Source organism: Podospora bellae-mahoneyi, chromosome 2 (genome assembly GCF_035222275.1).
Source record: "Podospora bellae-mahoneyi strain CBS 112042 chromosome 2, whole genome shotgun sequence".
NCBI lineage: Eukaryota > Fungi > Ascomycota > Sordariomycetes > Sordariales > Podosporaceae > Podospora > Podospora bellae-mahoneyi.
In genome coordinates this window covers 2,558,333-2,585,456 of record NC_085881.1, presented here as the reverse complement: position 1 = coordinate 2,585,456, position 27,124 = coordinate 2,558,333, and the positions used below count along the sequence as shown (strand labels likewise).

Here is a 27,124-nt window from a genome sequence, read left to right as displayed (position 1 = left end):
AGAACGCCCTTTGCAGAGCCCAGACCAGGAAACCAGTGAGAATTGAGTGTGGTGAAAGGGGCTGATAAACGGAACCCTAGACACTGAGGCAAACACTCGGAGCTGGTCAGCTGTCGAGGCATCCGTAGTGCCTGGTGGGTGCCGCTGGCTTCGCGTCAGGTACGGATGGGGGGATGCGGAGAAGCTGGTCCAAGTCGTGTCGCACTTGTTTCACTGCTCTGCATACATACAACAGTAAAGGCCCTGGCACCGAGAAGCGAGCAGGCTTTTTCTTGCTGTGGACTGAACAGTTATCTTGGATTCAGAGAAACGAAAATAACGAAACATACCGGACCTAAGAAGTAGTACACTAGAATGCCCTGGCACTTGGATGCGGCGTGGGTGGGTGTTGTAGGTGTGGTCACCCTCATCAGGTCCGATGATGGGTGTGAGTGAGCTCTTGGTTTGTGGTGCGGTGGGTGCACAGTTGGCGCGCGCACTGTACGGCTGCAGCTGGTGTCCCGCGATTGGCTGGACAGTCGCTCTGGGGAGCGCTTGACGGGCGATGGGCCGCCAGACCCGCCCAGTGCGTGGGAGTGGGACGCTGGGCCTCTCTCTCTTCCCTCGCTTTTTTTGCTTTTCCTTCTTGAAGCCCCATGTCCCCGTGCTGCTGTTTTTTCCCCCAGTCTCTCTTTTTGTCAACCTCAATCGTCCACATCACCACGTCGCTCGCTCGGCAGCCCATCCTTTCCTCCTTCCCTCCTTCCCCCCCCACTTCTTGCTTTGCTTCTCACCACAGTCACTCTCTTTAGAATAAACTAATTCAATTGTATTGCGACCCGTTCACTCCTTCCGGGTCCCATTTTTGCCTACGCAGCCCCAACACCATAGCCCTAGCCCTCGCCCTCGCCCTCGCCGACGACGATCTCGATCATCGCCGCCGACTGACTAGTACTACTACTACCTACGACCTAACGCGATCGCATATTATTATTACCACCTTCTCCTGCTCCAGCTTCTTGGTTCGGGACCGACGCTCCTTTGCAAACTGCTTTTTTCCCATCATAGTTTTCCAGCATTTATTTGTCGAGTCGCGACAACAATCTACACTTACCTCCCTACCAGACAACCGAGCTACGATTTGAAAAACATCGCACCCATCTCGACACATCCGCCTAGGCGGAGTGATATCTGCGCAACAATCTAGGTGGAATTGAATCTGGACGACATCACCGCGACCGTTGCCTAATCGCGACATTTTATTTACCCTTATTAATTGGTGATACCCCTTGGACGATAAAACAACACAAAAAGAAGAATTCAGCAAGATCACCGGGCCCGAAATGGCTACCGACGTGGTCAAGCAAGAGGAGGGCCTGACCCTCCACACTCCTCAGCTCTCGACTTCGCCATGCTCCACCAAATCCTCATTGCCAGCATCTAATGCCACCACTCCCACCAAGGACATGAAGATGGAGACGAAGCCCGGGCAAAGCGCTTCGCGGCGCCCGCCCCGCAAGAGCACTCTCACCCAGCAGCAGAAGAACCAAAAACGACAGCGTGCCACTCAAGATCAATTAACCACGCTCGAGATTGAGTTCAACAAGAATCCCACACCCACAGCTACCGTTCGTGAGAGGATAGCGGAGGAAATCAACATGACCGAGAGGTCTGTTCAGATCTGGTTCCAGAACCGGTAAGTTTTGTGTGTGTTTTGTCGATAGTTCGAATCTTCGCTAACCACTCACAAAGACGTGCCAAAATCAAGATGCTCGCAAAGAAGAGCCTCGAAAGCGGCGAGGAGTTGGATACCATGATTCCTGAATCTATGCGCCAATATCTTGCCATGCAAGCCATGGAATCCGGAAAGAGCATCCCTGGCTTCTTCGGTCGCCCGGGTCCGTTCCCCTATGGACACCAGGGCATGATGGGCGCCGAGCAGGGTGGCCAGGGCAAAGTTTGTAAGTTGTTTTTCTAATTCGGCATAGCCAAGTACGTGAGCTGACTGATTGCTTTCAGTGATTCATCATCTCAACTGCCGCTCGCTCACCATCGGAAGATGGACCCGTGTTGGGCAGAATGCGATGGATCTCATCGTTTTCTACTCCCCTGACAAGTGCACCATGACCTACTACATCAACAACGAGCAGGCTGGCTACAAGATCGAGTACCCATTCTCCTACATCAAGAACATCTACCTCAACAACTCGGATGATCACCACGCTGGAATCACGATTGAGCTGCTCGAGGCTCCCTTCTTCTACATGGATTCGGCGACCACCTCGACCTTCATCCAGGTGAATGACTTCACTGAAGACCTGCAAGCTTCTCGCTGCATGACCCACCACCTCGGTGGTAACCCCAAGGCTTTGAGCGGTCAATTGGCCAAATTGGTCAGCCTGGAGTCGTTCATGCACCGTCATACCGCGCCGCCTCCTCCTCCCCCGATGTTTGACCAGCTCCACACGCTCTCCATGTCTGCCCCCGTGTCACCCCAAGCCAGACCCTCTTCTCAGCCAAACTTTGCTCAGCCGCATGTGGGCATGTTCCAGGAAACCCAGTGGGGAATTGCTGCTCAACATCACACCATGATGATGCGTGGGCCAGGCCACAAGAGACAGCGTAGTCGCAGTGTGCCAGGTCCCATCGACTTCCAGACCATGCAGCTTTTGCAAAACCCCCCGAGCTTCCACATCACTCAGCCAGAGGGCCAGCCACACACGCAGAATCCACACATCTTCAGCCCAATTCCCCAGCAGCCCAACATGCTTGGTCCGATCGGGCCAAATCTGCGGATCGACACCCGTGCTGGTTTCGGCAGTCTGGACATGCGCCAGTATCCTCTCTCCGCGACAACAGCCCCCTCGCCATCAGAGTTCTCGAGCCCCAACTACTTTGCCTCGCAAGCTCCAGAGCCCAACGGTCTTCCTGCTGGCAGCTTCACGCCATATAGCGGTACTTTCTCGCCCATGGTGAATCCTGCCAGCCTGGGTGTTCCTCCGCCTTCCATCTCGCCGCTCTCATTCAACCATCCCGACCCGGCCATTGTCGGCGAATCTCCTCCCATGTCGATGCCGCCAATGTGCGATGGTTCGGCCATTTCCGATGACGGCAGTATGAATGACATGTACCCAGGCAACAAGCACACCATGACGTTGCCGCTTCACCCACATTCGCCCTTCATGGAGCAGAGCCAGAGCGAGATAGAGCTGAACCAGTACATGGATCTCAAACATTACGACGTGGATCCGGCTTCTCTGTCGCCAGAAAGCGTCCAGGCCCAATAGGAAACGGTTTTCGGTTCGGCTTTTTCTGCGGCGTTTTGAGAGGATTTTCGTTGTACATACCAGGGAGCTTTCGTGGTTATCTTACCTAGCTTCCAACACACCAAAAGTTCACGACATATTTCACTCATCTCCGATCTACACTGCCAAACTCGACCCCCCACCATCGAAATCTATTTGAATTTCATTCTTGTCCCATTTCATCATTTAGCCACGACTTTGCATGACGATACCCACTCTTCGTGCTCGTCTGGCACAGCGGTTCCGGACTTTTTCACATTTCGTTTGGCATCCCACTTCGTTGCGTTTTCGTCATGTTGATTTGCGGATTATTTTCTTCGTCCATCAAATTTCGATACTCCGAGGACTTTTGCGTCTTGCGGCGGTCCTGGGAAAGGCTTTAATAACTATTCCCTTTTTCGTTATTTATTCCGATATTTTTCTTGTTTTCTTTGAGCTCGTGGTCTGCCAGGAAAACAACCTGGTGGGCTCCGAGAAAAGCGATGAATGGCGAGGCCCAGGAGGCTGATTTATCTGGTACCGAGGTTCTAATACTGGGGCTTTTTCTTGCGCTGCGTATAACTGGGAAGGCGGATTCGGGAACAGGGAGTTGATTTGGGAAGGCGCCGATAGCAAAATGGCGGGATCAAGAGAGGAAAAGAGACAGAGCAGGACCAGAGGCCGGGCCGGGGACTGAAGGGGAGAGGAGAGAAGGGGTGAAAGAAGTCTCGATGGATGGAGTAAGAGAGAGAATTTCCGGAGTGGTGTGCATACATATAGGAATGGACTCGCCACTTTGTTGCTATTCAGCTGCTATTTTGGTGCTGTGGGGTGTTAGGTTATGACTTCATGGCAGGATCCTAATTGAAAACACAATACCACTGACTTTGTGCTCTTTCCATGTGAATGGATCATAGGTCTAACAAGATCTCACGATTACAAGGTAGATAGGAACGGCATTACGTGATGAAGGCTACGCTTTGACAGCAGTGGATAGGGCTGATAAGTGTGGGGTTAGGTTGGGGAGGAGGGTAAGCTTCGTGAAGGCCCTACCACGGAAGCTCCCATCCCTCGAGTCCAAGCAGTGCTCGGAGGAGACGGGATGAGATGCAGATGACCTGCAGCGAGCCGCTCGGATGAGTTGCGCATGCGCTGGCTCTGGAACAACGGGAGAGGATGGAGGGGCCAAGAAATAAAATCGCGCCGTTGCATTCGCGTGTCGCCAGCCAGCTGGTGATGTCTTTTTGCCTGGTGGAAAGGCAGAGGGAAAGGGAAAAGATGGTGGTGATGAGTAAGGCTGGACAAGCTTTCTCGGGTTGCATAATTTGGGGCACAGCAGAGCTGTTGGAGCCCGGATGGAAAGGGGAGGGGAGACACAGTGCCCCCCTTTGCATGAAGTGAGAGATCTGATGTAAGGTCATTTTTTAGTTGTTTTTTGCCTGCCGCTGCTATGTAGGTAAGGTACTATATAGGGTTGGGTTCTAGGCCAGTCTCTGACAGGTTTGATGGATGTCAGGTTGGATTTAGCAACGGGTGCTAGATTGGGAGTGAATGCACAGCCGGGAGGTTTAAACTTGTTACTGTCAAACCTGTCCAAACTGTCATCTTTAAGGTTCCAGAGCCATGGACACGATTGCATGTCGTTGATATGACAGGTGGTGCCTGTCACTCGCTGCAGCTTCAGACTTGGAAAATAAGGATAGGGGTCCACACTACACACACCACACACCGCAATCCAAGATGTGGTGTGGCGTTGTTGGGGTCAGGTGGTGGTTTTATACGGGAGCTCAAACAGGCAACTCGAATGCGGTGAATGGATACCGGGGTTGGGGGTGGCATGGGGGGTGCCACTTTGTGTTGTGTGTACGGATCAGCCAAGAGGTTTAACCGGAGGTGTATTCCCAGAATGAGCGGTGGGAGTTGGAACCGTGTCGTAGACTTTCTTTGCATATGCTGGGTAGGAGAGACGGGGTTTTAGAAAAGGCCGGACGGGGTGGAACAGAGGAGAGCGATTGATAACAGAACGGGGCCGGACGATGATGGCGAGCTGGCCGGATGGTGGATATGAGTGTTGCGCGGACGATGATCTAGTGGGGTTTCTTGTTGCGGTGCGGACTTGGAAGAGGAGCTCGGCGGTGTCTGGACTTGCCAACTTTTTATTTTCTTGATTTGATGAATGGTGGTGTGTCGAGGACTTGTTTCCGGCCGGTTGCATTCCTATCCAATCACTTGCACAGGCCACCTGTTCTTGTAGACAGTGTTTTGCAACACTTTCTCAACATTATCACTACGACAGACGGCGAGAACGTCAGGCTGTGGATTCTAGGATCGGGCTTTGTCTTGTTCTGGGTTGACTTCTGGACCCATCTGATTATCACAGCCACAACACACAACTCGGCGCAGGGGGGGGTTGCGACAAACGTGGGACCGACAGAAGCAGCCGGGATCCTTGCATATCGGACTTCAAGCATTTCAGCCGCCAAGCATACATCGAGGTGTTCCCAGCTTTCTACCGAGCGTCACACTTGCTCTCTTTTCTCTTTTTGGCCTCACTGCTTGCAACACGTTTTTCCTTGCCATACCACAGCATCCTCCCACCTCCCTTTGTCCTAGACAAGCAAGGACACCACCAATCGGGTCATGCCAGCCGCACCTTGACACGCCGCCATCCCACCCACCTCATCCTCCCCCAATCCCTTTGTTCCACCGAGCCCTTTGTCTTTTGCGCGCGCAGGTCGTTCGTCAGCTCTAGCACTATTTCGGTGGCATGGCGCCAGGGAGCCACCATGACGCCGCAGAGGCGCTCAGGACGAGGCTTGAGCAAATCGAGTTACAGACCTCGCAACCCACGCCTACTTCGCCCAGTGTCCCGCAAATCTCCCTGCCTGAGCCTCGCGAGCCGTCTTCTCGCAGCGGTACAAACACGCCCACGAGACCATCCCTGAGCTCCCCCCCAACTCTCGCCAGTGGTCTTCCTCGAGCTCGTCACTCCTTGGACAGCAGCAGTTCACGACGACCGCCACCAGCGCTTAGAGTCAGAACAGGACTGTACAAAATCGAATCATCGCAACAACTCGGCCCGTCACCAACACAGCTCGCGCAGGAAAACAGCACCCTCTCCCCTCCGCTACCACCAGGGCGAATCTCCACCAGCTCTCAAAGTGCCTACCGAGCCCCTACCGTCTCGCGCATAGAAGAGTCAAGGATCTCCCTCACCCGCCCCCGCCAAACATTTGACGAAAGGCGCAACACCGACGTCCGGCAGCTGGCCTTGGACAACAGCAACAACAACGACAACAACAACAATAACACCTCGAACAATATGGCTCCCGCAACCTCAGCCACACCTGACGACGACGACGACGACGACGGAGAACCCCGAACAAGCTACACTTCCGTCCCTTTAAACTGGCTCTCCCGCCAAAAAGCCCGTCACCGACAAACAACCCGTAAACAATGGCACTCGTTAAAAAAGTTCGCAGCCCCTTATTACAAGAAATACGTCCTCGAAACCCTCCTCCGCCAGAAACCTATCCCTCCGAGCAAAGACGGTCGCCACATTTTGCTGTCCCCGGGAAGAGCAAGGAGGAAACCGTTCAAGGATGAGAGAACGGGGAAGCCATATGTGTCCAACGCGATTAGATCGAGCAGGTACACCATCTGGAGCTTCTTGCCGAAACAGTTGTTTTTCCAGTTTAAGAAGCTGGCGAACTTTTACTTTTTGGTGATTGGTATTCTGCAGATGGTGCCGGGTCTGTCGACGACGGGGACGTACACGACTATTGGGCCGTTGTTGGCTTTTGTCGCTTTGAGCATGGCGAAGGAAGGGTGGGATGATTATAGGAGGTACAAGCTTGACGTGAGGGAGAATAGGAGCGGGGCTTGGGTCTTGGATCCCGAGGCGGCGGCTGGGGGAGGACAAGGGAGGAAGGGGAGATTACCGGGCCGTTTGGTTAGGGGGGGCAAGAAGACGGAGGGGAAGGAGGGGGAGACGACTGTGCTTGAGCTGAAGGGGACGGAGAGTGAAGGGGGGGTGGTGGAGGAGAAGCCGAGTCAGTGGGTGAGGACGGAGTGGCAGGATATTAGGGTGGGAGATGTGATTCGGTTGGAGAGGGATGATGCGGTGCCGGCGGATATTGTGCTTTTGCATGCGACGAACGAGAACGGGATTGCGTATATTGAGACCATGGCGTTGGATGGGGAGACGAACTTGAAGAGCAAGCAGGCGAGCCCGTTGCTGGCGAAGCATTGCGCTTCGGTGGCGGGGATGGGCGCGGTGGAGGCCGAGGTCGTGTCGGAAGATCCGAACATTGATCTTTATAATTATGAGGGGAGGGTGACGGTGGGTGGGGAGACGAGGCCGTTGACGTTGAATGAGGTTGTGTATAGGGGTTCGACGCTCAGGAATACCAAGGAGGCGACGGGGCTGGTGATTAATACCGGGGAGGAGTGCAAGATTAGGATGAACGCCAACAAGAATGTTAGGGCGAAGGCGCCAAAGATGCAGCGGTCGTTGAATCGGATTGTGCTGCTTTTGGTGGTCTTTGTTTTTGTTCTTGCGGGCGGTCTGACGGCTGGGTATACCATGTGGAGGAGGGATGAGGAGTGGCGGGCTTTCTATCTCTCCGGAGAGACAGTTCAGCTGAGCCACGTCTTCATCTCAATGCTGATTGCGCTCAACACGTTGATTCCGCTGTCGATGTACGTCTCGCTGGAGTTGGTGAAGCTGGGTCAGCTTCTGCTGCTTCATGATGTTGAGATGTACGACGAGGTCAACGACACACCCGCGAAATTCAACACCACGACCATTTTGGAAGATCTGGGGTGTGTGGGCTATGTCTTTTCCGACAAGACGGGCACTCTGACTGAGAATCTGATGCAGTTCCGCAAGATGAGTGTGGCGGGCACAGCATGGCTGCACGACATGGACGTGTCCTATGTTGCTCCTGAAGGCGGCCGCCCTTCCATATCTGGACGACCCTCCATGTCCCAGCGGCCTTCCTTTTCTGGTTGGAAGTCGTCTGTTCGCCCGACAAATGCTCAGCCTGAGCTGAGGACGGACGAGATGATTGACTACATTCAGAAGAAGCCCAACACGCCCTTTTCCCAGCAGGCCCGGCAGTTCATCCTTTGTTTGGCTCTTTGCCACACTTGTCTTCCCGAGGAGGACGAGAACGGCAAGATCGATTATCAGGCTGCGTCTCCCGATGAGTTGGCTTTGGTGAGGGCTGCTGCACAGCTTGGATACATTGTCGTCAAAAGAACCACGGAATCTGTCACTGTTAGAATGGAGCACGGGACTGGCGCGGACACTGAACAGACTTGCCAGATCTTGGACGTGATTGAGTTCAGCAGCAAGCGGAAGCGCATGTCGATTGTTCTTCGCATGCCGGATGGCAGGATTTGTGTCTTTACCAAGGGTGCCGACAGTGTGATCCTGCCTCGGCTGAAGCAGAGGACTCTTGCTATGCAGACTGCTACTGCTGTTGAGCGCAGGGCCAGCATGCGCAAGAGTGTCGAGCAAGAGAAGGCTTTTCAGCGACGTGCTAGTTTGCAGACCCCGGTGGCGGCACAGCGTCGCAGCATGGATCTCATGCGGAGATCGCTTGCCTTGGACAGGAAGAGCAGTTGGCGGAAGTCGATGGTTTCTGAAGGTCTTGACAACTGGCTTGCTCGGCGTGAAGCTGATGGCTTGGATGCGCCGGGTAATGAAGAGGCCTATCAGACTCCGCGCCAGTCCATGGCGCGAAACAGGTCTTTGGAGCTTGCTCGGTTAGCTGCGTTTGATCCTTTGGATGGGATGGTCGACGAGCAACTTGCTGTGAACGAGGGTGCCGTTTTTGAGCGGTGCTTTCAGCATGTTGATGACTTTGCTACCGAAGGCCTGCGGACCCTGATGTACTCTTACCGCTACTTGGAAGAGGATGAGTACAAGGCGTGGAAAGAGATCTATCTCGAGGCTACCACCAGTCTTGTCAATCGCCAGGAACAGATCGAGAATGCCGCCGAGATTATCGAGCAGGATTACGAGCTGGCCGGTGCGACCGCGATTGAAGACAAGCTCCAGCAGGGTGTCCCCGAGACTATCGACAAGCTCCGCCGAGCCAACATCAAAGTCTGGATGTTGACTGGTGACAAGCGCGAGACTGCCATCAACATCGCCCACTCGGCCAGAATTTGCAAGCCCTTCTCTGAGGTTTACATTCTCGACGTCAGCCATGGCGATCTGCAGGACCGTATTAATGCTACTTTGACTGATGTCAGTCGAGGCATGGCTCCTCATTCAGTGGTGGTCATTGATGGACAGACCTTGACCATAGTCGACGACGACCCCCAACTTCGTCTGCTCTTCTTCGACCTTGTTGCCCGCGTCGACTCGGTCATCTGCTGCCGCGCCTCACCCTCTCAGAAAGCTAACCTGGTCAAATGCATTCGCCGCCAAGTTCCCTCAGCAGTGACCCTCGCCATCGGAGACGGCGCCAATGACGTGGCCATGCTTCAATGCGCCCATCTCGGCATCGGCATCAACGGCCGCGAAGGCACCCAAGCCGCCCGCATCTCTGACTACTCGATTGGCCAATTCCGCTTCTTGTCACGCCTGCTGTTTGTCCACGGCCGCTGGTGCTACGCCCGCACGGGAAAGTACATTTTGGCCACCTTTTGGAAAGAAATCGTCTTTTACCTCATCCAGGCTCAATACCAGCACTACAACGGCTATACCGGCACCTCCATCTTCGAGTCCACCTCCCTCGCCGTCTTCAACACACTGTTCACCTCTCTCTGCGTCATCCTCCCCGGCATTCTCGAAACGGACCTCTCGGCTGAAACCCTGTTGGCCGTTCCAGAACTCTACTCCTTTGGTCAGAAATCTCAGGGTTTTAATTTCAAGCTCTGGCTGTACTGGATGGTGTTGGGAATAACGGAATCAGTCATCATCTTCAACTGCGTTTACTACCTTTATACTCTCGCGCCCTACCCAGTCGAGACAGACCTCTACTCGGTCGGCACGCTGGCTTTCTCCCTGGCGGTGGTGTTTATCAACCTCAAGCTCTTTTTGCGAGTGAGGAACAGGAACGTAATCATCTTTGTCGGGTTGTTTCTCTCCATCTTTGGGTGGTGGCTGTGGAACATCTTGTTGGCGGTCATCTTTAAGCCGTCGCTCGGTCCTTACATTGTCGGTGATAACTTCTTGACGGGGTACGGAAAGGAGGGGTACTGGTGGATTGTTCACTTTCTTGCTCTGTCTGCGCTATGCGTTTTTGAGCTAGGGGTTGCGGCGGTGAAGAGGACATTTTGGCCGACGGATCAGGATCTGGCGCAGGAGATGGAGGCGATGGAGGGTGTGATGGAGGTGTTGGGGATGCACGCTAATCGGTTGGAGAAGGGGGAGAGTTGCACGGTTGTGGTTGGGGGGAACGCGGAGGAGGGGGATGATGAGAGGGGAGGGAGGAAGCCTGGGTTTGGGGATGTGGCGAGCTTGAAGACTGTGACGAGCGCGAGTTCGCCTGGGCCGGGGTTGGAGAGCGGTGGTGGTGGTGGGGGGGGGTTGACGCCTGGTTGGAGGGGGGGTAATGGGCAGCAGAGGCCGCCGGGGGTGAGGAAGATGGCTTCGGCGGAGTTTGGGAGGGCGAGCATGAGCCGGTTGAGTAGGCAGTTTACGCCGCCGGTGGAGGAGAGGGAGAATCCGATTGATGAGTTTATGAGTAAGCAGGAGCGGCAACAGGGGGTGAAGAAGTGAAAGGGGGAAATGATGAGTGATGAGGGGTGAGGGTGTATATATGGGGTATGAAAAGTAATGTTTGGTTGGTGTGTTGGGGGGCGGGGTGGTTGGTTAGAAAAATTCCCAACTGGGTCGTTTCTTTTTTTCTTTTTGTGGTGCTGCATTCTCAAGGGAAACATTTGGGTGTTTTTGGGCGTTCTATACCACCATTTTGATGCATGTTGGAAGCGCAAGCTTTTGTTCTTTTGGCAGAGACGTATAGAGAAGGAGGACATATTGCTGTATTTAAGGGGCCCCAAGGATGGGAGGCAAAAACTGGTGTAGTGTCGCATGTACACACACACTTTGCAACCGAATAAGCATCATTGTTATTATCAGATGTCAAGGCCTCTCATGCAGTTCCCGCACCAGCCGCAGTCCTTGTCGCAAGCACCGTACTCCATGTCTGACTCTGGAAACTGGAATCTGTAGCTCGATGTCTGTGGTGCGGCCCAGACTCGATCGCCGCTTCTTCTCTTTCTTGGAGCTTTCTTTGGGCTTCCACCGTGATGGTTTGGCGAGTCTGCTTGGTGTTGGAGCACGTCTTTTTTGGTCTTGAATTTTTTACCGCAGCATTGGAAGTTGGGCTTTTCAGTCTTGGCTTCAGTCAGAGGTTTGGGCTCGGCAGGGACTGTGGTGGTTTCTGCTAGGATGTTTGGGGTACTCTGAACAGAGGTCTTGTTGTTGTTGTTGTTGTTGTTGTTGTGTGGGCTCTGAGTTGTGCTTTGAGGATGGTCTTTCTGTGTGTGTAGCGGGGAATCTCGGAGGTGTTGATCGCGGGCTTCGGGTGTGACGAAGCGAGCACCGCATTCGCACGAAGTTGTGTTGTGTCTTGGGGAGTCGAGTTTGTGTTGTTTGAGGGCTTGGGCGTTGGCTACGCGCTTGCCGCAGTCACACAGGATGGTGTTCATGATGCTGGGTGGTGTGTAACTGAGGATAGTCTGTCTCAATACTTTATTCAAGAGGAGGGACGCGGTGAAGATGGAAGAATTCTGGAAAAAAGAAGCGTCGTGACATGAGAATAGAGGTTGTGTTGGAGAAGAGACATCGGGTACTGATGGCCTCGTTTGCAGCCTCGCAGAGGGGTGAGGGGGCCAATCACGATGCCGGTATCTGTTAATTGGTACCCAGGTAGCCAACAGGCCTCCCAGGATGGTAAGTAGGCCTCCAAAGATGGTCAACAGACCATGTGATATATACAAGAGACCCATTTCCCCTTTAAAGACATGTAGGTTTATGGCTCTGACACGTTTTACTGATTTAAAGTAGATATTATTTTGTCTACGACCTAGCCAGGTAGATACCTATCAGGGGCATATCTCAGCATGCGCTGAGGCCTACAGAACGGTTTGCAACTACATTCAAGGACCCGGAGTACTGCATCTATCTCACCTGACATCAAGTTTTGCACAGTCAAAATGAGGGAAGGGTTTGTTCATCACCATTATCCAGGTATGTCCTCCAAGAGCAGGGTATTTCAAGTATTTCCACTACACAAACTTACACACATCTTACACCACCACCCAACTCACTCCTCCCCCTCTCCCACCCTAATGACCACCTTCCCAGCCGCATGCCCCCCCATCAGCACATCAAACCCCTCCTTCACCTCCCCCCACCCCCAAACACTATCCCTCACCACCCTCACCCTCCCATCCCCAAGCATCCCCGCCAACAACTCCATCATCTCCAACCCCGGATCACCCAAACTACAAATCTTGAAACTCCTCCCCGTCCCCCCCAACCACTGCGCCCTCGGCCAGAGTATATTCAACCCAATCGTCACCACCGACCCCAACAAATCCCACAACCTATATGAAGCGTAGTGTATACTAGCCGCATCATAAACCCCCCCCTCCTTCAAAAACCCAGCACAAGATTTATACAACTCCTGATTCCCATACCCATCAATAACATGATCAAACCGCCTCCCCTCCCCACCAAACCTCTCTGTTAAATACCCAGGTAGGTCCTTGTGAAGCGTATAATCCACCACCTCATCCGCCCCCAGCGACCTAACCAACCCCTCATTCCGACCAGAGCAAACACCAGCGATATACCCCCCCAGCCCAACAACATCACGAACAATCTGCACCGCCGCGCTCCCGACCCCACCGCTAGCCCCAACAACAAGGATTCTATCCCCCTTTTTTACCCCCGCCTGACGGACTTGAAGCAAGGCGGTGCAACCGGCAAGCATCAACCCCGCCCCGTCGATGAGTTTCTTTCCATGGGGGAGTCTGACGCAGTATTTTGCCGGGATGGGGACAATCTTCTGGAGACCGCCGATTCCTGTCTTGAGCATGTGGGGGAGGGGTGGGAAGCAGATTACATTGTCCCCCGGGGAGAATTTTGCCTGGTTGTGGGACTGGAGGACGGTGCCGCAAAAGTCAAAGGCTGGGACGGCGGAGGGGGTGGAGTGCAGGAAGAAAGGCATGGCGGTTAGGCTGACTATGTCGCCTGGGTTGAGGGCTGCGTGGGAGACGGAGATGAGGAGGGTTTCTTCTGATGAGTTGGAGGGAGGGAAGGTGAGAGGGTGGGAGGTGGTGAGGGTGAGGGCTGTGCGGGGGGTTGAGGGGGAGGTGTAAGTCCAGGCTTCGGTTGTTTTTGGGGGTGATGTTGACATTGTGATGGCTGAGCTTTGGGATTTGAAGGGTGCTTATTTGAGTAGCGAATCCGGCCGCTGTGGCTTTCAAGCGTCGGCTGGTGGTCGAAGAATGTACGTAAATCGATGAGAGGCTGGTGTTGGCCATTGAGGGTATGCTGATGAATGACCACCGAGACGGGCTACACTGCCGATATATAGGTGAATAAAGTGTCGTCTTTGGTCTTATCTTTTCGAAAGTACTGACCAGATGGAAACCATGCAGACCAGTTGTGCTGTTGTATGTCTCCGAAGCCATGCGCTGCCAGCCGCGTAATCCTCCCGCTGCCCGCTAACCAGGCTCGTTTAACTGACCAATGCTGCCAACCAAACAAAGAATGTGGCGCCTTGCTCAGAGTCACCGAGCTGGACACCGGTATCAAAACATGTGAAAGGCCAAAAGAAGCATTAGACTACGTAAGGGTATTAAACTGCAGCTCCAGGAAGACACAAGAAGGGCTATACACGTGCTCTGACACCGCGCACCTAGTTTGCGGGCACAGCCGGGGCAGCTTCCGATGCTGTGATCTCGGCCGTCTTGCCCTCAACCGCAGGTGCAGTGGCAGTCTTTTCTGTCGCAGAGCCAACTGCAGCCGCAGTCGCACCAGCCAGGTAGTCCTCCGACTCGCCAATTTGCTTCCCACCAGCAACCCACTGTTGCCACCTAGCCTCCCGTCTTCTGTTGCAAAGTTCCTGCAGAGCTGGCCAGTATTGACTGTGATCGTACTCGAAAGCGAGCTTGCCGCTGCTGAACTCGGACCACATCTGCTCCGTCGGTACGTACTTGCTCATGTCTTCATTGAACGCGAGCTTCTCGCGTGTGTGAGGGTCGATGAACGGTGTGATGAGCTTGAAAAAGGCAGTCACTACCCAGGGCATGTTGATGATAAGCGCCTTGCCCAGTCTTTCGGGGTAGTGATTCTGAAGAATGTCGAGGACCTCGCGTGCCAGACCGATACCAGGTGATGTGTTGGACCGGGATTTGCTCTGCTTGAAGTTGATCAAGAGCGCCAAGGTTTCTTGCCCGGGTGGCATGATGTCGATAACGCGCTCCACCATAAAGACGAGATGTTGGACCTGACGAGGGGAGGCCTCGGTGTTCTGACGGCCTGGGTTGAGGTAGTGGCAGGGACGGCCTTCCTTGTCGTAGCCCAAGAGGATCTGCTTGCCGGTCTCGTTTTCGGGGGAAATATGGTCGGCCGTCAAGTCCTCCACTCCATACTCTCTCCTCCAGGTGAGGGTCTTGAGCAGACGCTTCTCGGCTTCCTGCTGATTCCACTTGGTAGCCCTCAGATAGCGAAGCAGGCATTCTTTAGTCAGCCAGAACTTCTCGTTATCGGTGGGAGGGCCAGCCTTGCTAGTGGAGGGGATCTCTGTCCAGCCCTTCACTCGCTCGAGAAGCCAGTCATACTTCTTTTGCTGCTCGGCGTCCAAGGAAGGGCGTGGTTTGGGCTGGCTGCCAGCAATGGGGAAGGGCAATGGTAGTTTGAGAACCTCAGCCATGTTGATGTCTTAGAAGGGTTGTTGAGATGATGCCCAAAGTCTCTGAAAAGAGGTTAGCAAGAGGTATAAGTAGTTGGCAAGGGGTGGGGCCCCAATTTAACAGACAATTACCTATCGGTCAACCAGGACGCCGTTACTCCGTGTGCCTCGTATGGGCAGCAAAGTTGGCAGGATAGGTCTATAAAGAGACAGACGAGATTGCAATAACTGGAGCTGCAGAAGAAAAGCCAGGCAAGTTCTGAAGAGCAAAGGAAAAGAAACAAGAGAGAGGGCAACGAAACAGTTGGTTGATAGGGAAACCCAGCCAGAAATCAATGTCCACCGCTCCCAAGACCCCGGTTCCAACAGTCTCAATTGCATCTCGGGCACCGTTTGAACGCTGCCATTGGCTCGGGAGCACCCAACAGCGGGTCGCAATTTTCAGCGCCGAGATCAGCACAACCCCTGTTCAATCTGCCCAGTTAAGGCGGCCTAGAATGCCCCGCAGCGCGTTAAGTGGTCCTGGACGCGTCGAACGCGTCCCACTTTGACATCTCCAACCAAATAATTATTGATCAAGTAACTGCCCTCGGTCGAGATAACCAAAAGCAAGCAACGTCGCCAGCACAGCGCCGACACCACATTATAACAAATCGAATCCACGGAATTGGAACTGTCGAAAAGATTACAACATGTCGGAAACAGAAATAGTCGCAGAGCTGAACGAGCAGTTCGGTTCAGGGAACAAGGAGCTCGAAGCCGATGTCGTCGCCGAACTGCGGTCCATCATGCGCCTCCATCAGCTGTCAGTCGAGGACCTGTTCTTCAAATGGGAGTCATATTGCATCAAGATGGACATAGACGCAGCACAAACAGCTCTCGAGACACTGCGACACTTCAAGCAAGACTTGCATGACACCCTCGAAAGAAACAGTCGGTCGCATGTAAAGATCAAGACCGAGAAGGGCATCTCATCAACACCACGGGCCCCCAGAGTCAGCGGCGGCGATGTTTTTGGAATGTTGGATAGCCTCACTACACCAGGCCCTTCCAGGGCCTCCAAGGTTGCCCCAAAGAGGACGCCAGCAGTCAGCCGTGTCAAGGCTGAGCCAGCCAGTTCGCCAGTCAAGTTGGCCGACCAGCTCGACGCTACGGGTGCTATTCCGTGAGCTTCAATTCCAACATGTGTGCGGGACTACGCAGGAGCTGACTGTGATAGACCATCATTCTTCAACGACCGAGCCAATGCCGGCGAGACAGTCGAGATCCTCAACGACCAGCTCCCAGCGCCTGAGCCCCCTATCGCCCCCTTCAGCGAATCCCGAATCAAGCTCACCGCAGCCTCTGACCAGAAGAAATTGGCCTACAAACCCCTTGCCCTGAAGGTATCCGAGTCCTCCGAAATCCTCGACGACCGGATAGACGACTTTGTCTCCCTCGTTATGCAACACCACAAGCTCGAAGAGTCCGCCTTTGGCAGCGCCGCCAGCCAAAGCACGTCCGAGATCGTTGCCGTTGGCCGGATCGCCTCCGACTCCTCAGAAGGCAAACTCAACGCCGCTTCCCTACTCCTCGAAACCTCGCGCCGAATGGGTGGCGGTCTCCGCGTCCCTCTCAACGTCTCCAGGCTCAGAGGATACCAATTCTTCCCTGGCCAAATCGTCGCTCTGAAAGGCGTAAACAGCAACGGACACGAATTCACCGTCCACCAAATCCTCGACCTCCCCCTCCTCCCCAATGCCGCCTCCACCCCCGACACCCTCGGCGCTCATATCCAGCGTCTCCGCGGCGGCCCGGACGCAATGGACTCCGACTCCGACCCCGCCCCTCTGAACGTAATCTTCGCCTCTGGCCCGTACACAGCAGACGACAACCTCGATTTCGAACCCCTCAAAGCCCTCTGCAACGAAGCAGCCGACATCTACGTCGACGCGCTCGTTCTCACCGGCCCCTTCATCGACATGGAACACCCTCTCATTGCGTCAGGAGACTTTGACCTCCCAGAAGAATACCTCTCGTCCATCGACCCCGACACAGCAACAATGTCCACCGTGTTCAAATACCTCATCTCCCCCTCCCTCAATCGCCTCGCTTCCGCCAACCCGAGTATCACCATCCTCCTCATCCCTTCGGTGCGTGACGTACTAGATAAACACGTGTCCTGGCCTCAAGACGCCTTCCCCCGCAAAGAACTCGGTTTGCCAAAAGCGGCAAAGGTAATAGGCAACCCCATGACGCTGAGCATGAACGAGATTGTCCTTGGTATTAGCAGCCAGGATGTCCTCTTTGAGCTCAGACACGAGGAGTTGATTGGGGGGAGACCGCAGGAGCCGAGGTTGTTGGAACGGGCGTGCAGGTATCTGGTTGAGCAGAGACATTACTTCCCGCTGTTCCCGCCGACGGATAGGAAGAAGCTGCCCAAGACGGGGAGGGGGGATGGGGTTGGGCCCGGGGCGGTGTTGGATGTGGGGTATTTGAAGTTGGGGGAGATGGTGAATGTGAGGCCGGATGTGTTGGTGGTGCCGAGTAGTTTGCCGCCTTTTGCAAAGGTATGTTATGTTGTAAGCCCTGAACTTTTTGACAAGGTGGAGTGTGCTGACAGATGATGAATAGGTTGTTGAGAGTGTGCTGGTTATCAACCCGGGGTATCTTTCCAAGAGGAGAGGAGCGGGGACGTATGCAAAGATGACGGTTTACCCTCCTGATCTGGCGAAGCAAGAGCAGATGGGAGGGATGTTGGCGCACAAGATCTTTGAAAGGGCGAGGGTGGAGATTACGAGGATTTGAGGAGGGCTTGGGTTAGAGAGCAGTTGAACAAGAGTAATGTTGGCCCTCAAAAATGCCCTGAACATGTGAAAAGATCTGGCCTTGTTTGTCATGTCATGTACTGCTTCCTATAAACAACTTAAGCGATGCTTCTACCGGCCATCTATCTTCCTCCGCTTGTCACTATCATACCGATCCCTCCCCCGTTCCCGTGAAGGCGAGCGTTTCCGTCTCGGAGATCGTGACCGTGACCTCGACCGCCTCCGATCACGACTGTCATCCCGCCTCCGATGCCTCTCCCGATCATCATCATCATCATTCCCCCTCCTATCCCTGTCCCGATCTCTGTACCTGTCCTCATCCCTCGCTCTCTCCCTCCTCTCCCCCAACGGAACAGCATTCGACCCCCTGGGCCCCTCCCCCCCTCCCTCCCTCTCCCTCCACCCCCCCCGACCATCACTCTGAAACCTCTCATCCAACCCCCTATCATCCAACCTCCCAGGTCCCCCCCTCCTCTCCCCACTAATCCCCCCCCAAGACCCCGTATCCTCACTCCTCATATCCCTATACTTCGTCGCCCCCTTCTTCCCGACCTTAGTCATATCCCTCATCTGCAAAGCCTTAGGCAACAACTCCCGATTCCTAACCTCATCCGCAAACCTCGCCCCCATCACATCCCTCCCCACCAACCCCGCCTCAGCCCCCTGATCGTTATAAAACGCCCCCTTATGGAAATACTTTTGCATAAACCCCACCTTCCCCTTACCCTCCCTTTCCTCTTTCTGTTTCCGCAAGTGCTCCTCATCCTCCTTTTTCCTCTCCTCTTCAGTCAACCCCCTCCTCCTCTCCACCTCAGCCAGCTCCCTCTCCTTTGCCTCAATCGCCTCCCTCTCCCGTTTCAGTCTTTTTAACTCCCTCAGCTTCCAAGCAGCATACTCCGCCTCGGGATCAAGATCGTCAGTGTCGTCCACCTCGAGTTTATTCTCTTCATCGTCGTCGTCGTCCCAGGCTTTTTTTCCTGATTTCCGAGCCAGGAGGTCCTTGGCGATTTGTTCTTCTACCAAAGCGTCAGCGGCGGCTTTGCGCGCGGCTTCCTCGGCGGCGGCCAGAGCCGATTCTTGCTCTTGGGCGAGCTGGGCGGGCGTCTTGTTGCGTTGGGATTTGGGGATGAATTTTGGGCGGGCCATTAGGGGTCTGCGTGGGGCCGAGTCTTCGCTGCTGCTGGAGGATTCCGACCCGGAGCCGGATTCGGAGCCGGACTCGGAGGGGGAAGGGGCGCGTCGGGGCGGGAGGCCCATTTTTGGTTGTTTTGTTGGTGGTTGTGATGGTGGTGGTGGTGTTGTCGCAAAAGGTCGAGAATTTGGCAAGCTTTGGGAGACGCGACTTTGCGACTTGACTGCGGCGGGTTTTGGAGAAGTGGAGCAGAACTTAAATTGATGGCGCTAACCGGATTGGGTATATCAGACGTCAGAAATTTGGGCTGATCAATTCTTGATATGACGGACAGGAGGGTGGATGCGCAGATTTAGAGAAAATTGATGCTGAGAATATTTTGAAGCAACTTTTGGGTATCTGATCTGTCCAACAGAGAGGCGGCAATGCCAAGTTGTGGGCTTTCTGGGGTAGCTCCACCACCGCTGCCAGGGTTAGGGTAGAGCCTTGAACCCTCCCTCGCATCATCACGCTGCGTATCCAAGCAATATCATGTATCATAACAAGCCAACATCACTTCGGGCCCCCCATTCCAAGCTTCCCAAAAGCCCTATCCAGCTCCTCCCCCTCATCTGGCACCGCCATCTCACTCGCCCCTCCCGGCCCATGCCCTTGCTGCTGTTGACTAGTATTTTCCTCCCCATGACCCCCTTCCCCAAGACTCAACTGCCCAAAGCCCTCTATACCAGACCCATCAGGCGCAACACTCTTTCTCTCCGGTTGAAGAACCCTTACATCACTATCCAGCCAACCAGGTGCTAGCCTCCTCTTCTCAGCCAGCTCAGCAGCCTTTATCCTCTCATCTATCGCTTTGATCTCCGCCTCGGCATCAGCCGTGAGTTTGGCAATGTGATCTCGCAGTGCTCGACAAGAGGCGATAATATCGTTTGGATGCGCCGCGTGCCCAGACGGTGAGACGACATATTTCGGTTCTGGGCCCCCAGCAGCCGAGTCTGATGTGATGCCCGAGGCTGATGGGGGAAGGGCGGAAGGCATGGGCTTGTATGTGTATGGGAGCGTGGTTGCCGTAGGGAGGTTGACAAAGGGGGAGACGGTGAGGGGGACTTGTTGGAGGAAGGGGTGGGAGCCTTGGATGATGGTGTTAGTCAGCGCGTTTCCGTAGAGTTGAGGACGGAGGACGACGTACGGTTGTCGTGCATGGTGATGATTCGCCGCGTTTATTTGATCATTTGATGGCAATTTCTGTTTGCTGTTTACAAAAACTCGAGGTGATCAATTGACACGATTCTCGTATGAAGTGCCACGCGTTTGCTCCAAAGTTTCTGTTGGCCACGCGAGAACCCTCCTGGCCACACAAGCCGCATGACGAAAGAGGGACGTCTCGATAAGGTTATCGATAACGCAAGCTTGACCCCACCAAAATTTGACAGCTCCAGCAGCTTAAACCAGCTAGCTCCCCACCTTGCCAGCGGGCGTTCCCCAAAGTCAACATTCGCGACTTTGACCAGCGCAAACCAAACAACACCAAAACCACCCCTCACCAATACCACGACGACAACCGCCAAAATGTCCCTCACTACCATCCGCTCCCCCCCCTCCCTATCCGACTACACCCCCCTCCCAGACCACCAATCCCACACCCCAACCTCCTTCTTCTCGCCAACCAAACCCATCCTCCACCACCACTCCCCCTCCACCAAAGCCTGGCTCACCTCCCCCACCCAACTCGGCAAACTCCCCTTCTTCCCCCTCGACCTCACCACCCGACCAACCCCCCCCGAATCCCTCGCCCTCTCCCCCGAATCCCTCCCAACAACCTATGAACAAGCGCTCGACGTCTTCGTCACATCCCAAAACCTCGTCCTCTTCTCTCCACAGGCAGAAGTCGGACTGACAATCCCCTACCACCAAATCAGCATCCACGCCGTGCAGAAAATAGGCGAGTTCAGCAGTGTCTACCTCCAGCTTGAGCTCGCAGAGGGCGGGTCGGGGGATGATGAGTGGGATGCGGTCGAGCTGACGCTTATTCCCGCTTCCCAGAAACGGGAGGAAGAAGTGACGGTTGGGGGGAGGAGGCCAAAGACGGAGACGGAGAGGTTGTTTGAGGCTATTTCCGACTGTTCTAACCTTAACCCTGACCCCAAGGGGGAAGGGGATGAGGATGAGGAGGAGGAGGAAGATGGGGCGCGGATTATTTTCGAGGGGGAGGCGGTGGAGGGGTTTAGCGGGGTTTTTGCCGGTGCGAGGGATGGGGGGTTGCCGGCTGCTATGCCGGGGAGTTCGGGGTGGATTACGGCGGAGAATGTGCACGAGTTTTTTGATGAGGAGGGGAACTGGATTGGTGGAGGGGAGGGGGATGGTGATGCTGGGGGGGAGGGTGGTGGGTGGGTGTTGAGTGAGTCGATGTTGGGTGGTGGGGCGGGGACGGTTCATAGGATGGATGAGGATGGGGCTGGGGAGGGGGATAGTAAGAGGCCGAAGAAGGAGTAGGCTTTTGGCGTAAAGAAAGATAAGAAGTTTTCTAGGAGGGCAAGTTGTTTGTGGAATGGTGGGGGAATGGGTAGAGAAAAGTTGGTGTTGTCGGTCATGTTAGCAGCGTGGCGTTGGGGATGGGAGAGGATTCAGTCCTCATTGTTGATATTGTCAGTGTAGCAGAAAGTCCAAAAGATTGGGAATTTACACAATAACTTCACTTTGCAACTCGAAACAAAGAATATTACTTACCTTGGATCAAATAACTTAACAATAATTATAGGGGATAGGCAACTGGGCCGCGAACATGGCCGATATTTACCACTCTCCGGTTTCATTAGTGTTCGATATTCACGAGCCGACATGGGTCGATCTACATCAGACCATTAGAACTCCCCGTCGGTAAATTTCTTTTTGACGTACAAACATTTGGTCATAGTTGAAGAAAAACGTAGTAGTGAGGCGATGCTAAGTCAAGACTGACCCCTCTATGTGGCCTACTACTGCCGGGATTTACATTCAGATCTAGACGACCACAACTAGTGCATTATGCACCTAGGAGGCAAACATGGATGACTTGAGACTTTTACCATAGACCTTGAATTCTCCTGTCAACTGCATGATGAATCGCGTCAAATGTTTGCCGTTGATTTTCCCGTCTGGCCAGTTTTGACTCCCAAGACAGACAAAGTAACCATCGGGAAGGTTGAATTCCGGAACTGTTGCCTACTGTCATGTAGAAAAGATTTCGAGCGATCATTGTATTTGAAAATGTATATAAGGCTATGTTCCAACAAGTGAAGTGTCAATATCAAACTGAACAGCATCTTCATCCGACCAATCAAACACTCTACACAAAAACTTCACTACTTCAGGCCGGCCTGAGATTCCAATCCCTATTACCTGCTATCCATTGTCTGATCTACTTCCACTTGATCTTTCAACCCTCCGAAAACATGAAGCTCACCATCTCCAACTGCATCCTCCTCCTCGCCGCGCTCGACGTCCACGCTGCCCAGGCACGAGCCCTACCGGCAGAGCCTGGCCTGGCTCCCACCCAGCTTTCTGAGAGAGCCTACCGTGGTGGCAACGGTATTCCAAGCCAGAACGGCGTCTCTCGCGGTAGATTCGGCGCTAGTCCTGCGAAGAGGGATGACTCGCCCTTGGACACTAGGACCTACCGTGTAGGTGGTGGTACAATCCCCGGACCGAATGATGTGTCTCGTGGGAGATTCGATTCCAGCCCTGCCAAAAGACAAACATATGAGTTGGGAGACCTCATCGACATTATCGACGGCCTCCAACAGCGCCAAGTTGAACGTCGTCAGGCTGAGAGCACCGCCTTTCCCGTCGACGAGGCGCCTCAGCCTGTTGATACCGCCATTCCCATTCCCGAAGCGCCCCCAGTGCCAATTAGCACCGCTATCCTCGATGCTCCTCCAGCACCAGTTCCTACCGCTATCTTCGATGCTCCTCCGGCACCAATCAGTACCGCTATTCCCGACGCTCCTCCGGCACCGATCGATACCGCCATTCCGAATGTCCCCTCTGTGGTAATTGGTACCCAGATTCCGGTTACTCCGGTTTCGGCGCCGGTTATGACCGAGGTGCCTCTTTTCCAGGTAGCTGATGGGTTTATCACTGCTATTCGGGCGAGACAGAACACGGCCGTGAACGGTGACAATGTTGTAAAAGTCGAACAGGCGACTGCCGTTGTTGGGGAGCCGACTGCTGTTGTTGGGCAGGCGACTGCTGTTGTTGGTGAGCCGAGTCGGCCGATCAGGACTGAGTTCGCCATTGTGGCTAATGTGATCTATGAGTGAGGTGTGGGTGGTGGGGGGTGGATGGTTTCTGATAAGAGCTTAGTCAGTGAAATTATTCGGGTGGAAGAGACTTGATGAGTGGAAGAACACAAAGCTGGGATGGAATAGAGTGATCGATGGGTGCACGTAATTTGGTTAGATTGAATTTATTGTGTTTGATTTCCACCTCAGATTTTCGACACGCTCATGTGGGTTCTCTTCAGAAGAAGACGTGTGATCAATTATCAGTTGACATCTTGAGATGAACATGAAGACCAGTTTTGTAAGGAGTTGACTGCAGCGGTGTGAATGCCGATATTCGGGTTGATGGTGAGATGCTGGATAAGATGGATGAAAATAGGAACACTTGAACATGAAGGAAACTGATGAAAGAAAAGTTGCATGAGGGGTTCCTCATTGATCACATGAGCTGAGTAATTAGTACAAGTAGCTAGGTTGCAGAGATGGAAGGTGCATGTCTTTGAATAGGAAAGGGAAGGTGCAGGTCTCTATCTTCCAGGCAAATGCATCCACCTTCTAATGTTGCCACAAATATTTTCAAGAAAGTATGTGTGGCCTCGGCAACGCCGCAGCGCATCACCAATCCGAACCGGTGAGAATGTTGCAGCAAAAGACAACAACACCAATTGCAAGGTGAGATACTCTGCACTTTCTTGTGGTGTCTGGGTTATACTCGCACTAAAATAGCGGTGTTCTGCAGACAAACCGCACCCCGATTTAATGTCCGGCGCCTACTCCTGCACCAGGGTTGAGTCCCTGATGAAACCCGACCCGAATACATCTCGTCATCGGCTGCGAAATCTTCCAAGTAGAGATGAAGCAGGTAGCTGCTGGTATGCGCATCGAAAATGCACCTCTCGGCAGATGTGGTGCGCGTTTCTGCACCTGGGAACCATCCTCTCTTCGCGCGGCACTGTAGCCGCAGTGGACGAGGTAATCCCTGAGATGTTGCCGCCGAGAACGCCTTCCCGGAGAATCGCTGCCACGGAATCGGTGTCTTGCATGTACATGCAGTGTGGATTCCCATCTTGGACATCATGAACATAAAGGATTCCCAAGCCCTTTCGTCTTACCACTCGGTATTCGCCATCACTTGCTCCTCGCCAAGTCTTGTCACCTTGCCTTGTCTTTCGCTCTCTCCTAGCCACCTGTGGTGAATTGTCCAGTCTTTTAGGAATCCTCCCCTCATTTTGGCTGTCTGTCGCTCGTTCAAACACCACTATGGCACCTTATAGTGCCTACACACACGCACATGGGCCACTGGCATCGCAAAACTCGACATCATCCCTCTTCGATCTCGAAACTCCAGCTACCCCAAGAAATCGCTATCACGCTTACCTCAGCAGTGGTTCCACACCAAACTCATCCACCAACCTGGGACGTCTGTCAGAGAAATACAGGAGCCGAGGAAAATCATTACATGTGCCGCCAACAGAGTATCCAACAGGATGGACGTTTGCTTGTATCATCATCGCCTTGGTTCTCAGCGTCTTTCTGGTTTCTCTCGACATGGTCAGTTTTCGATCCACACACTGTGCCTTTCTCAGTGATGCTAACTCGTCAAACAGACAATAGTAGCAACCGCCATTCCAAAGATCACCGACGAGTTTAACGGCCTCGAAGACGTAGCCTGGTACGGCGCAGCTTTCTTCATGACTGTCGGCGGTTTCCAATCCTCGTGGGGCAAGGTGTTCAAGTATTTTCCGCTCAAGATCTCTTACCTCATCTCCATCTTCATCTTTGAGCTTGGGTCATTGATCTGTGGCGTGGCACCCAATTCACCTACTCTGATCATTGGCCGTGCTGTTGCCGGGGTGGGAGCGGCTGGTATCGGCTCCGGAGCATACACCCTCATCGCCTTTTCCGCCGAGCCGAAAAAGCGACCAGTCTTCACCGGCATTATTGGCACGGCCTATGGTGTTGCTGCCGTTGTTGGACCGCTGATTGGAGGCGCATTTGCGGATAGGGTGACGTGGAGATGGTGCTTCTACATCAACTTGCCCATTGGCGGACTGTCGGCGCTGATCATCATCTTCTTGTTCCGGACCCCAGAGGGATGCAAGCCGGCGGAGGCGACTCTCAAGGAGAAGCTTTTGCAGATGGACCCCGTTGGCACGGCACTCATCATGGCCGGTGTCATCACATACATTCTTGCGCTGCAATATGGCGGGCAGACACTTGCATGGCATCACCGGAAGGTCGTTGGACTGTTGGTTGGATTCGTCATGATTTCCATCGCGTTTGGTGTCTGGGAGTGGTATAATGGGGAGAGGTCCATGATCGTACCAAGGCTATTCGTGCAGAGGCAGGTGTGGGTTTGCAGCATGTTTTCGTTACTGTTTGCCGGGAGTTATTTCATCATCATTTATTACCTGCCGATTTACTTCCAAAGTATCGGCAATGCTACACCGACGGAATCAGGGGTGAAAAACCTGCCGCTGATTCTGTCGGTCACAGTAGCGACGATCGTGGGAGGAGGGGTGGTTTCGGCGACGGGCTATGCTACACCTTTAGCGGTGGGAGGGGCAGCGCTGGCTACCGTGGCGGCTGGTCTGTTGTACACACTTGACATTAGGTCATCGGCGAGCATGTGGATTGGATATCAAATCCTGGGAGGTATTGCGTGGGGCAGTGCGTTCCAAATTCCCATCATCGTCAGCCAGGCGACGGCCGAGATTGACGATTTGAGCAGTGTCACTGCTATCGTTCTTTGTGAATATACCCCTTTTTGTCTCTGTTTCTCACGCTAACACTTTTGGTGCAGTCTTCCAAACAGTTGGTGGTGCCTTCTGGGTCTCGGCTGGTCAATCCGCCTTTGTCAACGAGCTCATGAAGGAACTGGCCATCTCAGCGCCTGATGTCAACGCACTTGCAGTCTTGGGCACAGGCGCCACCGCGATCACGACCGTTTTCCCCGCGGAGCAAGTACCGGGGATTTTGATCGCCTACATGGCAGGAATCAAAACAGCGTTAGCGATTGCCATTGGAGCCGTTGGACTTTCCTTTGTTTTGAGTTTTTTCTTCAGCTGGAAAAGACTAAACCCAGAGACCTTGAGGGCTGCTGGGGCGGTGGCATAGGGGTGAGGATGATTTTCCTTATTTACGATTTCGATTTTTGATTTTCAGATATGCCAGAACAGTCGGGCTGGCGTTTTACTTCGGATTAATTGGGCTATCGGACACGAGGTTTTAGAAAGGTGTTTTAATCAGGGTGGATAATGGGTGGGCTTTACGATTCGAAAAGGGGGTTTCATGTGTGTGCTTTGGCAAATAATTGGTGATCATGATACGACATTCTTAGCAAAATGATAGAACAATCAATGAATTCAAACAACAAAAAGAAGAAGGATAATTTGTTTTTATATGGGAATCTCAAGGGATTCAGGGGTAAAGCGTTGCCACGGCAACAGCTCTCAGGGCCAAATATCTGGGCAAAGAATTCTATCTCGAAGGATAACTTCTATGACGACAGTCTTGGAATAAAATTCTAGATAACCAAATCCTGATGTCGCGAAACCTCATCTACGGGAATAAACCGATCCAGAGCACCGGAGGCTCCTGCCCGCTGTGCCGCATATTTGCTTATGCTGTCGTTGCTGACCGACCAGTAGGATGCCAACCACCCAGGGGGTTGATTACGAATGCTGAAGACACCGCCGTTTTGGACCGCCGACACGGCGGAAGAAAATTACCAACTGCTCTTTTACACCTCCGCCGTTGCGGTCTTCTTGCACTTGCACAC

The 27,124-nt window shown here is 53.6% G+C and overlaps 10 protein-coding genes across 10 annotated transcripts; 6 read left to right on the top strand and 4 right to left on the bottom strand.

Annotated features, from left to right (window-relative positions):
- The first annotated feature begins 351 nt into the window (after positions 1-351).
- Positions 352-4,147, top strand: TRF2 (Transcription elongation factor SPT4). Its single transcript, XM_062876379.1, has 3 exons — positions 352-1,675; positions 1,732-1,940; positions 1,999-4,147. Exons 1-3 carry the CDS (start codon positions 1,323-1,325, stop codon positions 3,264-3,266), a joined length of 1,830 nt encoding a protein of 609 aa, XP_062734971.1. The 5' UTR covers positions 352-1,322; the 3' UTR covers positions 3,267-4,147.
- Positions 4,148-6,030: 1,883 nt separating this feature from the next.
- On the top strand, positions 6,031-11,001 carry DNF3 (drs2 neo1 protein; the record flags this gene model as incomplete). Its single annotated transcript, XM_062876378.1, has 1 exon — positions 6,031-11,001. One exon carries the CDS (start codon positions 6,031-6,033, stop codon positions 10,999-11,001), a length of 4,971 nt encoding a protein of 1,656 aa, XP_062734970.1.
- A 1,549-nt stretch (positions 11,002-12,550) lies between these two features.
- QC761_206440 (uncharacterized protein) lies at positions 12,551-13,648 on the bottom strand (the record flags this gene model as incomplete). The annotated part of the gene is made up of 1 exon (XM_062876377.1): positions 12,551-13,648. The coding sequence occupies one exon, from the start codon at positions 13,646-13,648 to the stop codon at positions 12,551-12,553; it is 1,098 nt and encodes a 365-aa protein (XP_062734969.1).
- Positions 13,649-14,152: 504 nt separating this feature from the next.
- Positions 14,153-15,169, bottom strand: PDR16 (Phosphatidylinositol transfer protein (PITP); the record flags this gene model as incomplete). The annotated part of the gene is made up of 1 exon (XM_062876376.1): positions 14,153-15,169. One exon carries the CDS (start codon positions 15,167-15,169, stop codon positions 14,153-14,155), a length of 1,017 nt encoding a protein of 338 aa, XP_062734968.1.
- Positions 15,170-15,575: 406 nt separating this feature from the next.
- On the top strand, positions 15,576-18,128 carry POL12 (DNA-directed DNA polymerase alpha subunit pol12). Its single transcript, XM_062876375.1, has 3 exons — positions 15,576-16,313; positions 16,368-17,697; positions 17,762-18,128. Exons 1-3 carry the CDS (start codon positions 15,841-15,843, stop codon positions 17,933-17,935), a joined length of 1,977 nt encoding a protein of 658 aa, XP_062734967.1. The 5' UTR covers positions 15,576-15,840; the 3' UTR covers positions 17,936-18,128.
- QC761_206410 (uncharacterized protein) lies at positions 18,067-19,212 on the bottom strand (the record flags this gene model as incomplete). Its single annotated transcript, XM_062876374.1, has 1 exon — positions 18,067-19,212. One exon carries the CDS (start codon positions 19,210-19,212, stop codon positions 18,067-18,069), a length of 1,146 nt encoding a protein of 381 aa, XP_062734966.1.
- A 155-nt stretch (positions 19,213-19,367) lies between these two features.
- QC761_206400 (uncharacterized protein) lies at positions 19,368-20,536 on the bottom strand. Its single transcript, XM_062876373.1, has 2 exons — positions 20,274-20,536; positions 19,368-20,214 (listed from the first exon to the last, which is right to left on the bottom strand). The coding sequence occupies exons 1-2, from the start codon at positions 20,284-20,286 to the stop codon at positions 19,640-19,642; spliced, it is 588 nt and encodes a 195-aa protein (XP_062734965.1). The 5' UTR covers positions 20,287-20,536; the 3' UTR covers positions 19,368-19,639.
- A 117-nt stretch (positions 20,537-20,653) lies between these two features.
- Positions 20,654-21,577, top strand: QC761_206390 (uncharacterized protein; the record flags this gene model as incomplete). Its single annotated transcript, XM_062876372.1, has 1 exon — positions 20,654-21,577. One exon carries the CDS (start codon positions 20,654-20,656, stop codon positions 21,575-21,577), a length of 924 nt encoding a protein of 307 aa, XP_062734964.1.
- A 938-nt stretch (positions 21,578-22,515) lies between these two features.
- QC761_206380 (uncharacterized protein) lies at positions 22,516-23,382 on the top strand (the record flags this gene model as incomplete). Its single annotated transcript, XM_062876371.1, has 1 exon — positions 22,516-23,382. One exon carries the CDS (start codon positions 22,516-22,518, stop codon positions 23,380-23,382), a length of 867 nt encoding a protein of 288 aa, XP_062734963.1.
- A 505-nt stretch (positions 23,383-23,887) lies between these two features.
- QC761_206370 (uncharacterized protein) lies at positions 23,888-26,722 on the top strand. Its single transcript, XM_062876370.1, has 3 exons — positions 23,888-24,894; positions 24,951-26,094; positions 26,147-26,722. The coding sequence occupies exons 1-3, from the start codon at positions 24,604-24,606 to the stop codon at positions 26,458-26,460; spliced, it is 1,749 nt and encodes a 582-aa protein (XP_062734962.1). The 5' UTR covers positions 23,888-24,603; the 3' UTR covers positions 26,461-26,722.
- Positions 26,723-27,124: the final 402 nt, after the last annotated feature.

Excerpts from the sequence above, each read along its gene's own strand:
- TRF2 (XM_062876379.1), top strand. The coding sequence starts at position 1,323 with ATGGCTACCGACGTGGTCAAGCAAGAGGAGGGCCTGACCCTCCACACT. Across the intron at positions 1,676-1,731 it reads CAGATCTGGTTCCAGAACCG|ACGTGCCAAAATCAAGATGC; the intron begins GTAAGTTTTGTG and ends CCACTCACAAAG. Across the intron at positions 1,941-1,998 it reads GGGTGGCCAGGGCAAAGTTT|TGATTCATCATCTCAACTGC; the intron begins GTAAGTTGTTTT and ends GATTGCTTTCAG.
- POL12 (XM_062876375.1), top strand. The coding sequence starts at position 15,841 with ATGTCGGAAACAGAAATAGTCGCAGAGCTGAACGAGCAGTTCGGTTCA. Across the intron at positions 16,314-16,367 it reads GACGCTACGGGTGCTATTCC|ACCATCATTCTTCAACGACC; the intron begins GTGAGCTTCAAT and ends TGACTGTGATAG. Across the intron at positions 17,698-17,761 it reads GTTTGCCGCCTTTTGCAAAG|GTTGTTGAGAGTGTGCTGGT; the intron begins GTATGTTATGTT and ends GATGATGAATAG.
- QC761_206370 (XM_062876370.1), top strand. The coding sequence starts at position 24,604 with ATGGCACCTTATAGTGCCTACACACACGCACATGGGCCACTGGCATCG. Across the intron at positions 24,895-24,950 it reads TTCTGGTTTCTCTCGACATG|ACAATAGTAGCAACCGCCAT; the intron begins GTCAGTTTTCGA and ends CTCGTCAAACAG. Across the intron at positions 26,095-26,146 it reads TGTCACTGCTATCGTTCTTT|TCTTCCAAACAGTTGGTGGT; the intron begins GTGAATATACCC and ends CTTTTGGTGCAG.